Source organism: Lemur catta, chromosome X (genome assembly GCF_020740605.2).
Source record: "Lemur catta isolate mLemCat1 chromosome X, mLemCat1.pri, whole genome shotgun sequence".
Taxonomy (NCBI): domain Eukaryota; kingdom Metazoa; phylum Chordata; class Mammalia; order Primates; family Lemuridae; genus Lemur; species Lemur catta.
In genome coordinates this window covers 57,375,256-57,392,936 of record NC_059155.1, presented here as the reverse complement: position 1 = coordinate 57,392,936, position 17,681 = coordinate 57,375,256, and the positions used below count along the sequence as shown (strand labels likewise).

The 17,681-nt window shown below is 52.7% G+C and overlaps 1 protein-coding gene across 11 annotated transcripts; it reads left to right on the top strand.

Annotated features, from left to right (window-relative positions):
• The first annotated feature begins 7,545 nt into the window (after positions 1 to 7,545).
• SLC38A5 (solute carrier family 38 member 5) lies at positions 7,546 to 17,057 on the top strand. 11 transcript variants are annotated; one of them, XM_045538025.1, is made up of 17 exons: positions 8,661 to 8,712; positions 9,069 to 9,122; positions 9,202 to 9,277; positions 9,838 to 9,953; positions 10,043 to 10,116; positions 10,817 to 10,909; positions 11,039 to 11,117; positions 13,123 to 13,205; positions 13,492 to 13,550; positions 13,651 to 13,773; positions 13,974 to 14,053; positions 14,743 to 14,843; positions 15,080 to 15,162; positions 15,806 to 15,839; positions 16,044 to 16,147; positions 16,606 to 16,742; positions 16,883 to 17,057. In XM_045538025.1, exons 2-16 carry the CDS (start codon positions 9,070 to 9,072, stop codon positions 16,705 to 16,707), a joined length of 1,260 nt encoding a protein of 419 aa, XP_045393981.1. In that variant the 5' UTR covers positions 8,661 to 8,712; position 9,069; the 3' UTR covers positions 16,708 to 16,742; positions 16,883 to 17,057. The 11 variants fall into 11 exon arrangements, with proteins under 11 accessions (XP_045393975.1, XP_045393974.1, XP_045393981.1 ...); XM_045538024.1 differs by having other exon boundaries at positions 15,080 to 15,195; XM_045538023.1 differs by having other exon boundaries at positions 15,080 to 15,195; positions 15,806 to 15,950.
• The last annotated feature ends 624 nt before the right edge of the window (positions 17,058 to 17,681 follow it).

Genomic DNA, 17,681 nt, shown 5'->3' with positions numbered 1-17,681 from the left:
ATATGTAGTCACTGAACGGGGAGTTCAAAAGAGATGCAGTGTACACCATTATATGTTCTTTCAACAATTCAGATAAAATAGGGGTAAATGACCTCAAGAACATAGAAAATAGTGAAATGCAGTAAAATAGGAAGTGATGAATTTTGTGTATTTATTACCTTTAATGTCTGATTTATTTAATTGTAAGTTTATATAATTTTATTTTTAACAACAGCTGTTCAACTGCCAGTCCACAACATTTCTGAAAGTTGAACAAGCAGCTCCTTCAAACCTGTACAGTTGGCTCCAGCACATCTTTTCCTCTGTTCATTCATAATCCTGACAACATCCATACGAGTATTAGCTGGGCACGGTGGTGTACCGCCTGTAGTCTCAGCTACTCCAGAGGCTGAGGCACGAGGATTGCTTGATCCCAAGAGTTCGAACCCAGCCTGGGCAACGTGGAGAGATCCAGCTCTTCAAAAAAAAAAAAAATCCTTATGAGGTGGTTACTGTAATTATCCCCAGTTTACAGCTGAGGAAATTGAGACAAGGGAAGATATATATTATTATATTAAGTTTATAAACATGGCAGACTGCAGTGGCTCACTATAATCCCAACATTTTGGGAGGCCAAGGTGGGAGGACCACTTGAGGCCATGAGTTCAAGACCAGCCTGGGCAACATTGTGAGACCCTGTCTCTACAAAATATAAAAAAAATTAGCCAGCTGTGGTGGTGTCCACCTGTAGTTCAGCTACGCCTGTGGCTGAGGCGGGAGGATCGCCTGAGCCCTGGCATTCGAGGTTGCAGTGAGCTATGATCATGCCACTGCACTCCAGCCTGGGTGACAGAGCGAGACCTTATCTCTAAGAAAAAAAAACCGATATAAACATATATGCTATTTAACAATACATAGAAATAGGCTGGGCATGGTGGCTCATGCCTGTAATCCTAGCACTCTGGGAGGCCGAGGAGGATCGCTCAAGGTCAGGAGTTCAAGACCAGCGTGAGCAAGAGTGAGACCCCGTCTCTACTAAAAATAGAAAGAAATTAGCTGGACAACTAAAAATATATAGAAAAAATTAGCTGGGCGTGGTGGCATATGCTTGTAGTCCCAGCTACACAAGAGGCTGAGGCAGGAGGATTGCTTGAGTCCAGGAGTTTGAGGTTGCTGTGAGCTAGGCTGATGCCACGACACTCTAGCCCAGACAACAGAGCAAGACTCTGTCTCAAAAAAAAAAAAAAACAAACCAATATATAGAAATAGTGATGTATATTTACTAGTACATAAATTACATAATAAACACATGTAATAAACAGAAATATGCCATTATATATTAATATAATGGTATATATTTTATGCATTTAGTATAGTGTATGTATACAAATCTATGTATCATCTTATACATATGACATATAATGTATATGCTAATAGAAATACTCTATTGTTTCTATACATTTACTTAGTAAGTAATTGTGGTAAGCATATACTATTAAATATATAAATATGTGACATGTCAGGTGGTGAAAAAGCTATGAAGAAAGGTATGGAGAATGAGAGAGTCAGGGAAGCCTTCTCTGAGGAGGTGACATTTGAGCTGAGACCTGAAGGGGAGCAGACCCTAGGAATATTTGGAGGAAGAGCGTTCCAGGCAGAGGGGACCCTGATATGGGAACCAGCTTGGTGAGTATTCAAAGAATTGAATGTTTGATTCCTCATTTCTTAGCACGGGTGCTTCATCAGGTGGGGGTTCCTGTTCTGTCATGTTCACTGCTGCCTCCCATGGCCTAGAACAGGGCCGGTATACCGCTGATGTTTAATAAATGTTTCTTGCCTTTACCCTTTTGTTGCTTTGTTCCTTCATTCTTTCCTCTGTGGTGCGCCCTGCACTTTTGTGGAGCTCTGGGCGGAGGCATAGACAGAGACACAGAGCCTCCTGAAGGAGTCCCTGAGAGCTTCGTCAGCGGAGCTCCAGGGCTTTGTGGGGGCTGTGGGACTGCGGCTCCCCTGCAGAGCTGAGCGAGTGTGAGAAAGGAAGGGTTCAAGCCACTTTGCTTCTGTTCCACAAGAGAGGAGAGGGTGCCAGGCATTGGGGGCCCATGTTCACCCTGGGACGCTTCCCACGTCCTGTTTTCTTGCCGCTCACAAAGAGGATGTTTAATTTTCAGCAAAGAAACTTGTTTCCTCCAGCAGGGCCGGGGTCTTAGGGGACAGAAGCCAGGCTCTGAACTCCCCAGGCTCTTCCCGAAGTAGGGTGTCGGCCTGCAGCTCCCACCCGGCACCCCACTGAGTGTAAAGGTGTCCTCCCCTCAGCCTCCTGAAGAGGTCAAGGAGGGGGGAGCTGCCAGGCCAGCTCTTTCCTGGAGGGGCATCTTAACAGTGTGGGGGAATGAGGGAGGTGGGCCAGGGGCACCGGACTAGAGCTTTGCTGCCCAGGGGCTGCTTTGAGGGACGGAAGTGACTAGAAAGAGAGTTACTCTGTGGGGAGTCTGCATGAAAGGACAGATTAGAATCCTAAATGCACAGACTGAGAATAATTCATTAATTCCATCCACACATATATATTGAGCAATTACTATGTGTCAGGCATTGTTTTAAGTGCCTTGCCTGTGTTAATTCATTCAGTCTTCCCAATAGCACGGTGAGTTAGGCATTATCATGCCCTTGAAGAAGCTGAGACACAGTGAGGGTTAGGAACTTGCTCCTGGCCACACAGCTAATAAGTGGCAGAGCTGAGAAAGCTTTTGCTGTTAACTGCTTCCTTTCCTGAAGGCTACCAAGCAGTGACCTGTTTTAATGAAAATCAGGAGTCCCCTTTAGAAGAACTGACAAAAACCCCAAATTATTTTGAATAGACTGGATAGGAATCCCACATGTCACACAAGGGTCTGCTTTACTGAACCAACAAAACCCATAAATGTCCCCGAGAAGGGGCCCTACTCTGTTGAACTAACAAAGCGTTCTTATCCCCGGCATGGCCTCAATGCCTCGGTCGTGCTTACAGACATCTGTTCGGTCTAAAGCAGGTTGCCCTTGTGCAGTCAGCCCCTGCTTTCACCTTGTTTTTCCTTCTACCAGCATATGGTGAACACCTGCTATTTGCAGTGCCCTGAAACTTAGCAGAGCTACGGGGTGTAGAGCTGGGTGGAGGTTCATCCGTCCCCTAGAAGATGATAGTGATAATAATATGACACCTGATAAGTGACATTCATTGAGTACCTGCTGTGTGCCTGGTAGCCCTGTGCTGGGCAATGTTGGAGAGCTGGGGAAGACTCTAGGACGGGAGTGACCAGAGTAGGAGGCTGCGGCGGGGAGGTGGTAAATGGATGGGGGGGGGGGTATCTATCTTTTTGTCCAAGGTACACTAGTTCTTTGGACAGGACACTTAGGACTTTTCTTTTTATTTATTTATTTATTTATTTATTTTTTGAGACAGTCTCACTCTGTTGCCCAGGCTAGAGTGCCGTGGCGTCAGCCTAGCTCACAGCAATCTCAGACTCCTGGGCTTAAGGAGTCCTTAAGCCTTCTGCCTCAGCCTCCCGAGTAGCTGGGACTACAGGCATGTGCCACCATGCCCAGTCCTTCTGCCTCAGCCTCCCAAATATCTGGGACTGCAGGCATGTGCCACCATGCCCAGCTAATTTTTTTCTATATATATAATTTTAGCTGTCCAGATCATTTCTTTCTATTTTTAGTGGAGACGGGGTCTCGGTCTTGCTCAGGCTGGTCTCGAACTCCTGAGCTCAAACGATCCACCCACCTCGGCCTCCCAGAGTGCTAGGATTATAGGCATGAGCCACCGCACCCGGCCCGGACTTTTCTTGAAATATAGATACCTGCCTTGCCCCATCTCCCACCCCCTTTAACTACCTGGGCCAAGGCCTCTGCTGACAGGTGTCTCTTTCCCTGGCCAGCACGTAGCACACACGTGTAATGTCTGTGGCTGGGGGAGGGGTATCAGAGGAGAGAGAGTCAGAGTAGATAGACCTGGAGGGGAGTACTGGGAAGGTGTGTGTGTGTGTTTGTGTGTGTGTGAATAGCCTGAGTGTATCTCATCTGCCTGTACAGGTTCTCAGCCATAAACACCTGTATGTGAGCTGCATGTGTGTCTTCCTAAATAACTTGCCTGATTGTGTCTTCTGTCTATGTCTACCTGTTCAACTCATGTGTTTCTTTCTTTCTTTTCTTTTTTTTTTTCCAAGACAGAGTCTTGCTCTGTCACCTGGGTTTGAGTGCAGTGGCATCATCATAGCTCACTGCAACCTCAAACTTCTGGACTCAAGCGATCCATCCTCCTGCCTCAGCCTCCCGAGTAGTTGGGACTACAGACACACGCCACCACGCCCGGCTAGTTTTTCTATTTTTTTGTAGAGATGGGGTCTTGCTCTTGCTCAGGCTGGTCTTGAACTCCTAGCCTTGAGTGATCCTAGCCTGCCCCGGCTTCCCAAAGTGCTGGGATTACAGACGTGAGCCACCGTGCCTGCCCATGTGTTTCTTTTTTGGTGACCGTGTGTGTTGGTACCATCTGCCTGTACAATTCATTTATATGGGGTTGTGCGTGTGCTGCTTGGGTGTTTGTCTCCTTTGTAATGCTTGTGGGTGATGAGTGTATTTGAGGATTTGTTCCTCCTGTGTGTGTATTGCCTATGTCTATGGGTCTGTCTTCTCGCTTCTCAGTGTGTCTCTTCTAGGTGAGCGGCTGCTGGTATGTGTGCCCTAGGGGTGTTTCTTTTGTTGCTGTATGTGTACTCTCTGGTTCCCCTGTTTCTTCCTCAGGCAGCTTTGGGTCTATTTTCTGGATTTCCTCTTTGCAACGATAGCGAGTGTACTCTCTGTATCCCTGCACTTCCTGTTTGTGCACCTGTATATGTTTTCCCTGTTTCTTTCCAGACGTGACTTGTGAATAGCTGTGTGTGTACACGGCTCTATGCAGCCATCTGCTCCAATGCAGTTGTGCGTGTGTGTGTGTGTGTGTGTGTGTGTGTGTGGCTGTAGCTTCTCTGTTTGTAGAATCATGTCTGCCTGTGAGTGCCTCTCTCTCTCTGTGATCAGAGCTGCATGTGGTTACATGTGGCCACAAGTGCACACGCTAGTTCACAGAAGTATCATTTTAGGCCTTGAATCTGGAAGTTTGCCTCTGGGGCCATCTGAATGTGGAATCGTGTGTGTGTGTGTGTGTGTGTGTGGTGGGGGTGGGGCAGGGGGTTGGGGGGGAGATATAGAGCCTGTGCACGATGTTGTTGGCTGTATGTGGCTGCGAGTCTATGTGTGTGACTTGCCTGTTGGTCATCTTTGGCGTGGCTGTGGGTCTGTGAGTGACGATGTCTGGGAGTCTGTAGTGTCTGTGAATCTATATGAGCCTATGTCCGGGCCGGTCTGTGCTTTTTGTACGTGGCTCTGGGTCTGTAGTTGATGATACCTGTAAGACTAGCAACCCTGTGTGGCTGTGAGTGCGTGTGACTGTCCCGTGAGTCTGGGCTGTCCGTGTGCACTGGTGAGTCTAAGTGTGTCGTGTCCGTCAGCCTGTATTCTCCGTGTGTGGCTGTGAGTGTGTGTGCCCATTGGGCTGTACTCGTTTGCACCTCTGTGGGTGATGGTGAGTCTGCCCCCATCTCTGAGCCCCTGGACGGGGCAGTGATGGGGCCTGCTGTGTAGCTGTGATCCCCAGAGTGTGCAGGAGTCTCTCTCCTGCTGTGGGGAAGTAAACACCCCATCCGTTGCCCTCTTCCAACTTCGGGTGTGGTGGGGGCATCTAGGCTAGCTTTGAAGCCTCAGCCAGCTCCTGGCCTTTCCGGGAATTCTGTGCTCCCTATAGGGGGTGGGCAGGCAGGCGAGGGGCCTAGACAGAGGCTTCTTGTCCACTTGGGCATCAAGCAGCCCAGTTGAGCTGCGTGAAGACCCCAAGTCCACCCTGCCTGACTCCCCATAGGGGAGTCCCATGCCTTGCCTGGGACAGACATTCCTGTCACATGCCTGCATGGCAGTGAACAGACAGACCCCCATATAAGACAGACAGACATTGGGGCTCCTGAGTTAGAGCTTGGACAGGCCCCACCCCATGCCCGGGCTGGGGTCCAAGATGCCGGGGCATGCCCAGTGTGCAGACTGTGTGTGTCCACACTCCTCACCCAACCACAAATGCCCTCCCTGCCTCCCTCTGGAGGCCTCCAAGGTCTAGGGTCCTCTCCCGACTAGGCTGTCTGTCTGTGGTCTGCCTATAAGGCCTATGATGGCCTGGCTGGTCTAGCCCTGCACCAGTCCCACTGCTGTCCCTAGGCCTTTCCATCCACCCTGTCTGGCTCCCTGCCTGTTTCTTCTGTCCCTCTGTGTGTCTCTCTGCCTCAACCTCTCCCTCTGTTCCTTTGCCTCTCTGGGTGGGTGTGTTTGGTCCCAACCTGTTTGGGGATGTCTGGGTGTGTCCACCTGTCTATCTGCCAGCCTGTGTCTCCTGTCTATTGCTGGGCCTGACTGCCTGTTGCCTTCCTCCAGGTGCCTGCATGAGCCTGTCCCTACCCACCTGCCTGTTTCTGAGTCTGTCCATATGTCTCTCCCCGTGACCACCCCTCTGCCTGTCTACCATGCTCCCCTTGCCCCCCCCACCCCCTCCTGTCTTTCTGTTTCCTCTGTGGTCTGTTTGTCCCTGTGGGGTTGTTTCTCCTGCCTGCCTGTCTCTATTTGTAACTTTGTTTCTCCTCCTCTTCCTCTTTCTCCTTCTCTGTGCACCTCTTCCCGCCATCCATCTCTTCCTGCTGTCTGTCTGATCGCTGACTCCATTCCCTCTGTGTGCCTGTCCCTCTCTCTAGGTATGGATCTACTGCCTTAGTCTTTTAGTCCATCTCCCACACCACCGAGACACCCACAGACCTCAGCCTCCCCGCAGGCTGGTCCTGATGGGGGCACCCCTCCCCCCACTCCTTCCCCCGCCTAGGGCCAAAAGGAAGGAAAAGAAATTAAAATGTACATTTCTGGCCAGACTAGCTGGCTCACGCCAGTAATCTTAGCAATCTGGGAGGCCGAGGTGGGAGGATTGTTTGAGCTCAGGAGTTCGAGACCAGCCTGAGCAAGAGCGAGACCCCATCTCTACTAAAAATAGAAAGAAATTATATGGACAGCTAAATATATATATATATAGAGAGAAGAAATTAGCTGGGCATGGTGGCGCATGCCTGTAGTCCCAGCTACTCGGGAGGCTGAAGCAGGAGGATTGCTCGAGCCCAGGAGTTTGAGGTTGCTGTGAGCTGGGCTGATGCCACGGCACTCTATTCCGGGCAACAAACAGAGTGAGAGTCTGTCTCAAAAAAAAAAAAAAAAAAAAAAAAGATTAAAAAAAGAAAACAAAAAGTAAAATGTACATTTCTTCCCCGGGAAAAAAAAATCCCCCCACCCTATTCAATTCCCCACTAGCGCTAAAAATGGGTTCCCTGAGCCCCCTCCTGGGACCGCAACTCATATCTTGGGGCCTCCGGAGGGGAGGGGCACCTGCCCCAGCTAATCTCCTCCCCTACTGCTCCATCTTCCCAGCTACTCCTTCCCCCCAGCTTTCCCCATACCTAGCTATCTCCCCACTCCAGCTAGTTACTCCTCAGTTACTTTCCCCTCCAGATACGCCCCTTCCCAGGTATGCCCTCCCTGGCTGCTCCCCTCCCTGCTTGCTTTGCTCCCCGATTGGCTGCGGAGCCGCTGGCTGTGGGGGTCCCTGCGTCCTAGTCTGAGTTGCTACGGCTTCTGGAGCTGAGAGGAGCAAGGAGGTGAGGAGGGGGTGTGCGGTTGGTGTCTCCGGAGGCCCCAAGATATGAGTTGGGGTCCCGGGAAGGGGCTCAGGGAACCCATTTTTAGCGCTAGTGGGGGGAATTGAATAGGGCGGGGGGATGTCCTTTGGTTACCTTGATCCCAGGAAGCAAATTTAGGAGTGGGTGGGAGTCTTCAGAGGGTGCTCATGGCTAGGGGTGGGGCTCCTTGAGACCTCTCCCCACTCCAGAAAGGGGATTCAGGACTTGGGAGGGGGTTTCCTGGATCTGGTCTTAGCTCTAATGGGGACTCTGAATGGGGGTGTCTGAGAGACCTCATTCCCAGGGAGTGAGCTACAGCTGGGGCTTTCTTCAGAAACCCTGCATCCACAAGATGGGGGCTCTGGGCTTGGATGAGGATTGCAGAGACACCTCCACTCCAGGAAACACATTAGGCCCTGGGAGGGGGGCTTTGCTGAAGGTCTCAGAGACTTCTCATCCTCAGGAGGGGAAATTAGGGCTTGGGTCAGGTCCCTGAGGCACCCTAAGCCCAGGAAGTTTCTCAAGTCTGGAAGTGTCTCCAAAGCTATTTCTGCCAAAAGATGAGTGTTTAAGACGTGATAGGGGTCCTGGAAAATACCTCTAGGCCCTAGGAGGGGAATTAAATGGGAGTCTCTGGGTCACTTCTATCCCTGGGGAGGGGCTTCGTTTGGGGATTGTCTTTGGCCTCTAGTGAGGATATTCAGAGTTGTGGCAGAGAGCAGTTTGCAGCGCCTGGAGCTGGGGTCTGCAAGTCTGCCCCAACCCCCAGTCCATTCAACAGGTTGCATCAGCTCTGGGCAGGAGGGGGGGTGAGGGGCATTAGAAGGGGTGGGGCAGCCGGGCTCGACACGTGTCCCTGCAAGGAGTGAGCCACGCAGTGAGGGTGGAGGGAAAGGGGGGGGGGCGCGGGGGACCGGGGGAATGAAAGAGAATGAAAGAGACAGCCGGCAGGAGAGACAGAGTGAGTCCCCGGTCTGAGAGGCTATCCCAGCTCCAAATGGCCATATCATCTGCCGTTGGTGTCTCTCTGTGACTTCCTGTTTCTCTCTCCCTCTGTTTATCTGTCACTGCCATCTTTTCTCTGTGTCTTTCTGAGTAGCTGGCGGCCTCTCTCCTCTGAGTCTTTTCACTCTCTCGTCTCTTTATCTGTTGGCTTCTCTCCACTTATATCCCTGTCTCTCATCCCTCTCTGTTCCTGTTCCCCTACCTCATCTCTTTCCCTGTCCCTGTGTGACCCCCTCCTCCTTCACGCAGCTCTCCTCACTTCGTAGTACCCCCCCACTTCTCCCTCCCCCCACCACACTTCTCTACCTACAGGATGGAACTGCAGGATCCAAAGATGAACGGAACCCTTCCTGTGGATGCTGTGGAGTGAGTTGGGGGTTCAAGGAGGTGGGGTCGGGGGTCAGGGTTACCCTCTCATCAGCCCCCATGTCCCTGGCCTACCCAGCTACAGGCAGGAACGTGAGGGCTTCCTGCCCAGCCGTGGTCCTGCTCCTGGGAGGAAGCCGGTCCAGTTCATGGATGTGAGTGACCCTGGAGGCTCTGTCCCAGCGGCACCTGCCCCAGCTAATCTCCTCCCCTACTGCTGCCTCTTCCCAGCTACTCTTTCCCCCAACTGTCCCCATACCTAGCTATCTCCCCACTCCAGCTAGTTACTCCTCAGTTGCTTTCCCCTCCAGATACTCCCCTTCCCCAGGTACGCCCTCCCTGGCTGCTCCCCTCCCTGCTTGCTTTGCTCCCCTAGCTGTTTTCCCCCCTCCGGTGCTCCCCATCCTCAGCTGATCCCCAGCCCCAGCTACTCCCCCAGCTGTTTTGCCTCTGGTAGCTGCTCCACCTTCCCCTGGTCCTCTCTACTTCTAGCTGCTCCCTCCAAAGTTTCTCCTAGTTTTCTTCTTCCCAGCTCTCCTTTCCCAGCTTCCTTCCATCTTCAACTCTTTTTCCCTTCCAGCCTTTTCTTCCCTCCAATGGCCCCTCCTAGGTGTCTCCCCCCCACTCCACTCACTTCTTTCGCTGGCTCCAGCACTCCTCTCCTTACCTGGTCCTCCCTCCCCATGTGTGCCCGGGGTTTACCCCTTGCCTGCAGTTCGAGGGTAAGATATCGTTCGGAATGTCAGTGTTCAACCTCAGCAACGCCATCATGGGCAGCGGCATCCTGGGGCTGGCTTATGCCATGGCCCACACAGGGGTCCTCTTCTTCCTGTGAGTCCATGGGTGGCCTGGGGGGCCAGGGGTGTTGTGGGGCAGGCGGGAGGCCCGGGACGAAGTCCAAGCTTTGCCATTCGCCACAGAGCCTTGCTGCTGTGCATCGCACTTCTGTCTTCGTACTCCATCCACCTCCTGCTGACGTGTGCTGGTGTCATAGGTGAGACCCAGAGCCTGGATCCCAGCCCCTACGCCCACCCCTTTAGACCCCAGGCTCTCTTGATCCACATCCAGAGCTCACCCAAGACCTTGGACCCCAGACCCCGAACCCAACTCCCTGACCCCAGACCTCAACCCAATACCCAGACTCTGGGTATACCACCCTGACCCCAGATCTCAGGCTGAGCACCCCAGACCCCTCACTCAACTCCAGAACCCTGACCCTCAGACTTTATCTGGTCTCCCAAATCCCCATCTCCCAATTCCCAACCCCCACCCCTCAGTCCGGCCATCAGACTCCATTGCTCAGACCACTGCACTCTACCTCTAACCCCACCCTCAGTCCTCAGACTGCCCCCTTAACCTGGAAGCTAGCCCCATAACCCTAAGGCCCCCACTCCTCAGCACCCGGCTCCCCAGCTCCTGGGCTTCACTCCCATCGTGGTCTCAGTCCATATTCTGGCTCCAAGCCCCCTACTCCCTACCTCTAGCCCCCAATCTTCTCCCTGGTCTCGGATCCCACCTTCCAGACTCTACCCCCAAACTCAGCCCTAACTGCTTAGCCCACACCTCCAGCCTCCATCAATCAAACCCAGTTCCCCCAAGCCCTGACTCCCCAGCTCCCCGAACGTCTGGCCTGCACCCCTGGCCTGGCCTCCTGGACCTACAACCTGTTCCTGCCTATACCCTCCCCTCACTAGGCATCCGGGCTTATGAGCAGCTGGGACAGAAGGCATTCGGGCCTGCGGGGAAGGTAGCGGTGGCTGCGGTCATCTGTCTGCACAATGTTGGGGGTGAGGAGTCTGTGAGGTGGGGGTCAGCTTGGTGGGGAAGAGGGTGGGGTGAGGTGGGCTGGGCTGGGGAAGATGAGGTGGGGGCATGAAGGGAATCCTTCTACTTATACCTCCCCCTACCCGCACCAGCCATGTCCAGTTACCTGTTCATCATCAAATCTGAGCTCCCCCTGGTTATTGGCACCTTCCTGAACAGGGCCCCCGAGGGGTGAGTGAGCAACACCCTTCGGCTGGCCTGCAGTCGCTTGACTCTGCCTGTGAGGTCAGTCTGGCTGTTCTCTTCCACTCTCTGTGTCCAGCTGACTCCCAGGTGTTCTATTTTGTGACTGTTGGGCAGGCCAGTTGGGTCTGACTGTGATTCCTGCATATCGTGATGCCAACAGTATGTGTGACTGTTCCTCTGACTATAGAAGTCCAGTAGACCATGTGCTGATTTTGTGACTGTCATTCTGGCTGCTTCTGGCTGGTGACTGACTCTGTATGGCCAGTGTCCTCTGACGCTGACCCTGTGTGTGTGTGACTGCGCATAGCCAGTAGACTTAGATTCTGTCTGTGGGTTTGATTCAGTGACTGTTGTGCTGGTCGGTTCTTTCTGGCTTGGCTGTATGCTTGACTCCAGCTGTGTCCTGTGTACTGTGATTCTGACCATATGTGTCTGACTCTAACTTTCCCCATCCAGCTGTTTCTTTGAGTTTGATTTTGGGTTCATCTGGCTGAATCTGTCTAGCCGCAAGTGTGTGATTGCTGATTCCAATGTTATGTGTATGTGTGTGTGGGTAGTATACTGTGGTATCAACTATGTCTGTGTGACTTGCTCTGACTGTATGTATCCAGTCAACTCCATCTCTGGGTTTGATTTGGTGACTTTTGTTCTGGCAAATTCTCTCTGGCTGTGTGTGTGTGTGTGTGTGTGTGCTCCCCAACTCTGACTGTATGTATATGGCCCCTGTCTTACGGTTTGCAACTTTGACTGTTGTTCCGACCATGCATCCAGCTAACTGTGTGTTTGAGTCCACACCCAGCATTTGCTCAGTCTGTCTGTCTGTCTATGATGGGCCCCAGCAGTGTGTGTGTGCGTGCAGTGTGTGGTGATGCTTTTGCTCGAGCTCGGTGTGTCTAGCTGCCTTTGCATGTTTAACGCACAGCTCTACGTGACCAGTGGCTGACTTTGACTCTGGTCCCATGGACTTTGCATGGTGTGTATGCATGTGTCTGGTTTTGTGAGTGTGACTATGGGTTGGTTGGTCTGTGTGTCTGACAGTTTTAACTGAGTGCTTGCTTTTTATTGCCTGTATATATCCTGTTAGATTTTTGATTTGATTCTGAGAACATCAGGTAGCTTACAGTGTGACTAGGTATGTCTAATTATTATAATTAGCTCTCATTGTATATATGGCCAATGGCGCTTTGTTGGTTTATTTCTGGGTAACTTTATGTATGAGATAGAAAGAGAACGTGTGAATGCCTGGAACATAGTAGGCATTCAGTCAAGTTGTTTGGACCAAATGAGCATTGCTCAGCTGATTCTGCATTAACCAGTCTTCCCTGGGCCCCTCCCTCTAATATCTGTACAGTATCCTCCAGTATCCCTCCGACATCTCAGTTTTTCTTGGAGCTTAGTTCCAACAGTGGCCAGCTGGCTGATTTTGTTTCTATTTCAGTCTGTTTTTTGGTTGTGTGGCCACATCATCCCATGGGCATACTTTCAGGCATCCAGCAAACCTTAAGCTGTTCAAACAAGCGTGCATGTGTGTTTCTGACTTTTTGACGGACTCTGTGTTGGGGCCTGTCTATCAGCTCATCAGACTGTTGTTCTACCTGTCAGACATACCAGGACGGTGACTCACTCTATCTTTGTATCTGGCACCTTGTGTTGGACTGATTTTCACATTGAGTCTGATTGATCTGGCATGTTTGACCATCTGATTGTATATCCGCTTCTGAATCTGACGGTGAGCTTTGTCCAACTGTGCATGTGTTGTCAGCTCTGTCCCCTCAACGGTGTCTGACTGACTGTCTTCATAATCAGTCTGTTTTTCGCAATCCTGCTGTGCCATCTGTCACTGTAACCACCTGAATGACTTATCACAGCTGAGGTGTCAGCTTATCTTTCCTGACTGTGGGTGGAGATCTGTCTGTCTGTCTTCTGTGAGTGTCTACCTGACGGTTTCCTTTGGCTGGCAGCGAGGCACTGTGTTTCCCTGTCTCCCTAGGAACTGGTTCTTGAAGGGAAACTTCCTTATCATCCTTGTCAGTGTGTTAATCATCCTGCCCCTGGCCCTTATGAAACATCTGGGTAAGAGGCTTCCTGGGTTGGTCATTGGATAGCGGGTTCGAGAGGGGAGGCCAATGAGAAACTTCCCATTTTCAAGGGCTACGGGACACCAGGAGAAAGCTTGTTTGATGTGGGTTTTAGCAGATTAGTAGGAGTTTACTATGGAGGGGTGGCTGGTCTGGGTGGAAGTAAAAGCTTTTGCAAAAGTAATTGGGGCAAGGGGTCCTTGAAGGCCAGACTAGGGGTTTGGGGTTTGGCATGGGGGGCATCCCTTGACTTCTGAGGCTCTTTGTATTGCCCCTTGTAGGCTACCTGGGGTACACCAGTGGTCTCTCTCTAACCTGCATGCTGTTTTTCCTCATTTCGGTGAGTCAGAGAGAAGAATATGAAAAAGTGGGGAGGGAGTTTGGGACTTTGGGACACAGCCTCTACCATGGCCTCTCTTCCCTGCTCCCCCCACCCCCAGGTCATCTATAAGAAGTTCCAACTTGGCTGTGCTGTCAGCCGCAATGAGACAGCAATAGAGAGTGAAGCCCCCCCGGGGCTCAACAGCAGCTGTGAGGCCAAGATGTTCACAGTCGACTCACAGGTGGGTATGCGGGCATGCAGGAGCTTGCGTCACACTCAGACCCTCTGATCCTGTCACGCGGAGTATCCTGCTCAGAGGGAAGCCAGGTATTGGGCATTGGGGGGCCCCCACGTGTCTGATACGGAGGGCGATGGTGGGGCTGGGGGGAGGGGATGGACCCCTGTGGACTCTAATACTGTGTACTTGGGTCATTTCCACAGATGTCCTACACAGTGCCCATTATGGCTTTCGCCTTTGTCTGCCACCCTGAGGTGCTGCCCATCTACACAGAGCTCTGCCGGTGAGTGGGCGGGCAGGTGGGCACGTGAGATGGGCCAGCAGGGGGGTGGTAGTCATATGCCTGGCAATCCCTACAGCAGTCCTGGGACTGTAGCCTGCTAGTGGCTGGGTTGTGCCAAGGGAGGGGTTTGGGGTGGCCGGGAGGCCTCAAGGGACTCAGGGCGGTGACTATTTACTGACCGGGGCTTAAGTATTCCCCTATTTTAACATCCAGCACAAATGTGAATGGGCAGAGTTGGGAGGCTGAGATCAGATGATCACATGGAGGGGTGGTATGCAGGGACAGGGGTGGGGAGGTAGGGGTGTTATGATGGGGGGATGTGTGGATGATCAGACAGAGGGACAGCATGGATGGTCAGATGGAAGGGAGAGGCAGTGGTGGTCAAATGGAGGGGAGAGGCAGAGATGGGGTTTGCCATGATGGTGGGGGTCCCTTGATTTCTGAGGCTCTGCGTATTGCCCCTTGTAGGCTACCTGGGGTATCCCAGTGGTCTCATGGGGGGAGATATGGATGGACAGAGAGGGGAAGCTTGGCTAGTCACACGGGGAGGTGGAGATGGGCATCCCAGTGTATACCAGCTGAACGTCAGCCTGCGAGAATGGGATGCTGGAGGGTGGGGGCTGGCTTTGAGAGGTCTAGGCCAAGTCCAGCATTCTGGGCATGACAATTCTATGGCCTCTGCACCTCAGGCCCTCCCAGCGCAGGATGCAGGCTGTGGCCAATGTGTCCATTGGGGCTATGTTCTGCATGTACGGGCTCACAGCCACCTTCGGATACCTCACCTTCTACAGTGAGTGGGCCTGGGGCCAGGCCTGGGGCACAGGTGTGGGGACTGGGCAGAGGGCTGGGGCAGGAGCCTCTGAGCTCTTTTCTTCCATGACCTTGTACCTATCCGTTTCTAAAGAGAGGCGGTGTGCATTACACGTGTAGATTCTGTCACCATGTATGTGTGTGTGGGTTTCTGGGGCACTGGTCCTGGTGCTCCTGCCACATCCTGCATCGAGTGTTCCCTGTCCCATGGTCCAGGCAGCGTGGAGGCGGAAATGCTGCACATGTACAGCCAGAAGGACATGCTCATCCTCTGCGTGCGCCTGGCCGTGCTGCTCGCGGTGACCCTCACTGTGCCAGTCGTGCTGTTCCCTGTGTGTGGGGGCGAGGGTGGGCCCATGGGGAGGAGGGCCATGGATGGATGGATAGACGACGTAGGCATGGATGTTCAGGTGGAGGGTGGAGATGGGAGTGGATGGGTGGATGGAGGAGGCAAGGATGGACAGACAGGGAAGGCAGAATTGACAGATGGACAGAGAAGGCAAAGATAGATGGTCAGACAGAAGGGGGGATGCAGATGGCAGGTCAGAGAGGGTCAGGGGGCTGGGGGAGGGGCAGGCGGGAATGATTAGATGGGGGAGGTAGAGGTAGTCAGTTGGAGAGAGGCAGGGATCTCAGGGTGGGAGGACAGGTAGATGATCAGATGGGGCAGGCAGAGATGGTGAGATGGAGGGCGAGGATTTCAGGCAGTGGGAGGAGGCACAAGTGGATGTTCAGACAGAAGGGGACGTGGATTGTCAGAGGGTAGAGGCAGGAAGCTCACCGAGCAGGTGGAGGCACAGATGGAAGGTCTGGAAAGGCAGAGCCATAGACAGAGGGAGGGGAAATCGGGGATCGGGATGGGGGTGGAGCCAGAGCGGATTATCACATGGAAGGGGGCAGTACTTGGGTCCTGACTTCTGCCGCACCCTTGTCTGGCCGCAGATCCGCCGGGCTCTGCAGCAGCTGCTTTTCCCAGGCAAGGCCTTCAGCTGGCTGCGACACGTGGCCATAGCCCTGATCCTGCTTGTTTTGGTCAATGTCCTTGTCATCTGTGTGCCGACCATCCGGGATATCTTTGGGGTTATCGGTCAGAATCCCCAACCCCGGTCCCATACCCCACCTAATATGGGCCTTGTACCCAAGCTTAGGTTGACTCCTGTCCCTCCTTCTTGTCCTCCAGGGTCCACGTCAGCCCCCAGCCTCATCTTCATCCTCCCCAGCATCTTCTACCTCCGCATTGTACCCTCTGAGGTGGAGCCCCTCTTCTCCTGGCCCAAGATTCAGGTGAGCACTCCAGGGGAGAGCTGGGGACAGGTGGCATTCTGAGGAGGGGGCTGAGGGAAGAAGGAACATGCAGAAGGGGTGATGGTCTGGAAGAACAGGGGTGACTGTCTCAGGAAGGGGCAGAGCAGACGGAGCACCAGCAGGGGCTGGGAAAAAAGAGGGAGCGCTCAAGAAGGGGCTGCCATGCGAGGAGCATTCTGCAGGCAGATGGAAGGAGCACTGTTGGGGAGAGAGCTGGGAGTACTTTCCAGAAGGAGCCTGGAGGAGAGCACTCCTGGATGGGTCCTGGGAAGATGAGGGAGGATTCACAGGAAGGGGAAGGCTGTAGGGAGCACAGAGGAGGGTCAGGGTGGATTGGGCTCTCTCTGGAGGGTGGTGGAGAGCTTAAGGAACATTCGCAGGTGGAGCTTAGGTGGGGAGTCTCAACTAGCCCTATCTTCTCTCCCTCTTGCCTGCAGGCTCTGTGTTTTGGTGCCCTGGGGGTCCTCTTCATGGCGATCAGTATAGGCTTTATGTTTGCCAACTGGGCCACAGGCCAGAGCAGTGTGTCTGGACACTGACCATGCCCTGCCTCGGTCCCCGTGCACACACATACGTGCGTATGGAGGGAGGGAGTTGGGCCACTCTCTAGGGTCCCTCGTGCCTGGGGTGTGGAGGGGGCTGGTTCTCATTAGCATGACTGTTGGAAGTGGGGGCGGCAGAGGCTGCAGAGTGGTCCACTTTCTTCCTCCCCAGGGATGCTGAGCTTGGATCATGGCCCTAATTGCAACCCCAACTCCATGGAAGGAGGAGGTGGCCAGGCCCTGGGGGAGCCCTTGCCCAGCCCAGTCTTCTCTGTCTCCTCCTGGCCAAAGCTGTTGGTCAGAATTACCCTTGGGCTAAAGGGGAAGAATAAAGATGTTGAATTACAGCTCTGGCCTCCGCCTTCGGATCTTTTCCTAAGACTTCTTGGTGAAGCCTGCTCAAGTCCAGGCTGGGGTAAACTGAGGCCCTGAAAGTAGGACTGTGCCTGTTCCCATGTGGTCACTCACTCAGTAAGCATCTGTTGAGAGCCTACTGGGTGCCAGGCACTGTTCTAGGTGCTGGGGACATAGCAGTGAATGAAGCGGATGATAGTGCCCATCAAGGAGTTGATGGTCTAGCACAAGAGTGGACACACTATGGCCCACAGGCCAAATTCAGCCTGCCACTTATTATGGTATGGCCCTTGAACTAAGGTAAGAATGGCTTTCATATTTCTAAATGATTAAAAAATATCAAAAGAATAATATTTTATGACACTTGGAAGTCATATGAAATTCAAATTTCAGTGCCTCTAAGTCAAGTTTTGTTGGAGCACAGTCATGCTTGTTCATTTACATATTGTTTATGGCTTTTTTGTGCAGAGCTGAGGATTTGCAACAGAGACCATATGGCCCTGCAATGTCATTTACTCTCTGGCTCTTTTTGGAAAAAGCTAGCTAGCAGAAGAGAGGCTAAGAGAGGAATCATTTCTGATAAAGATGAGAGCTATGAAATGTGAAGTGATGTGGGG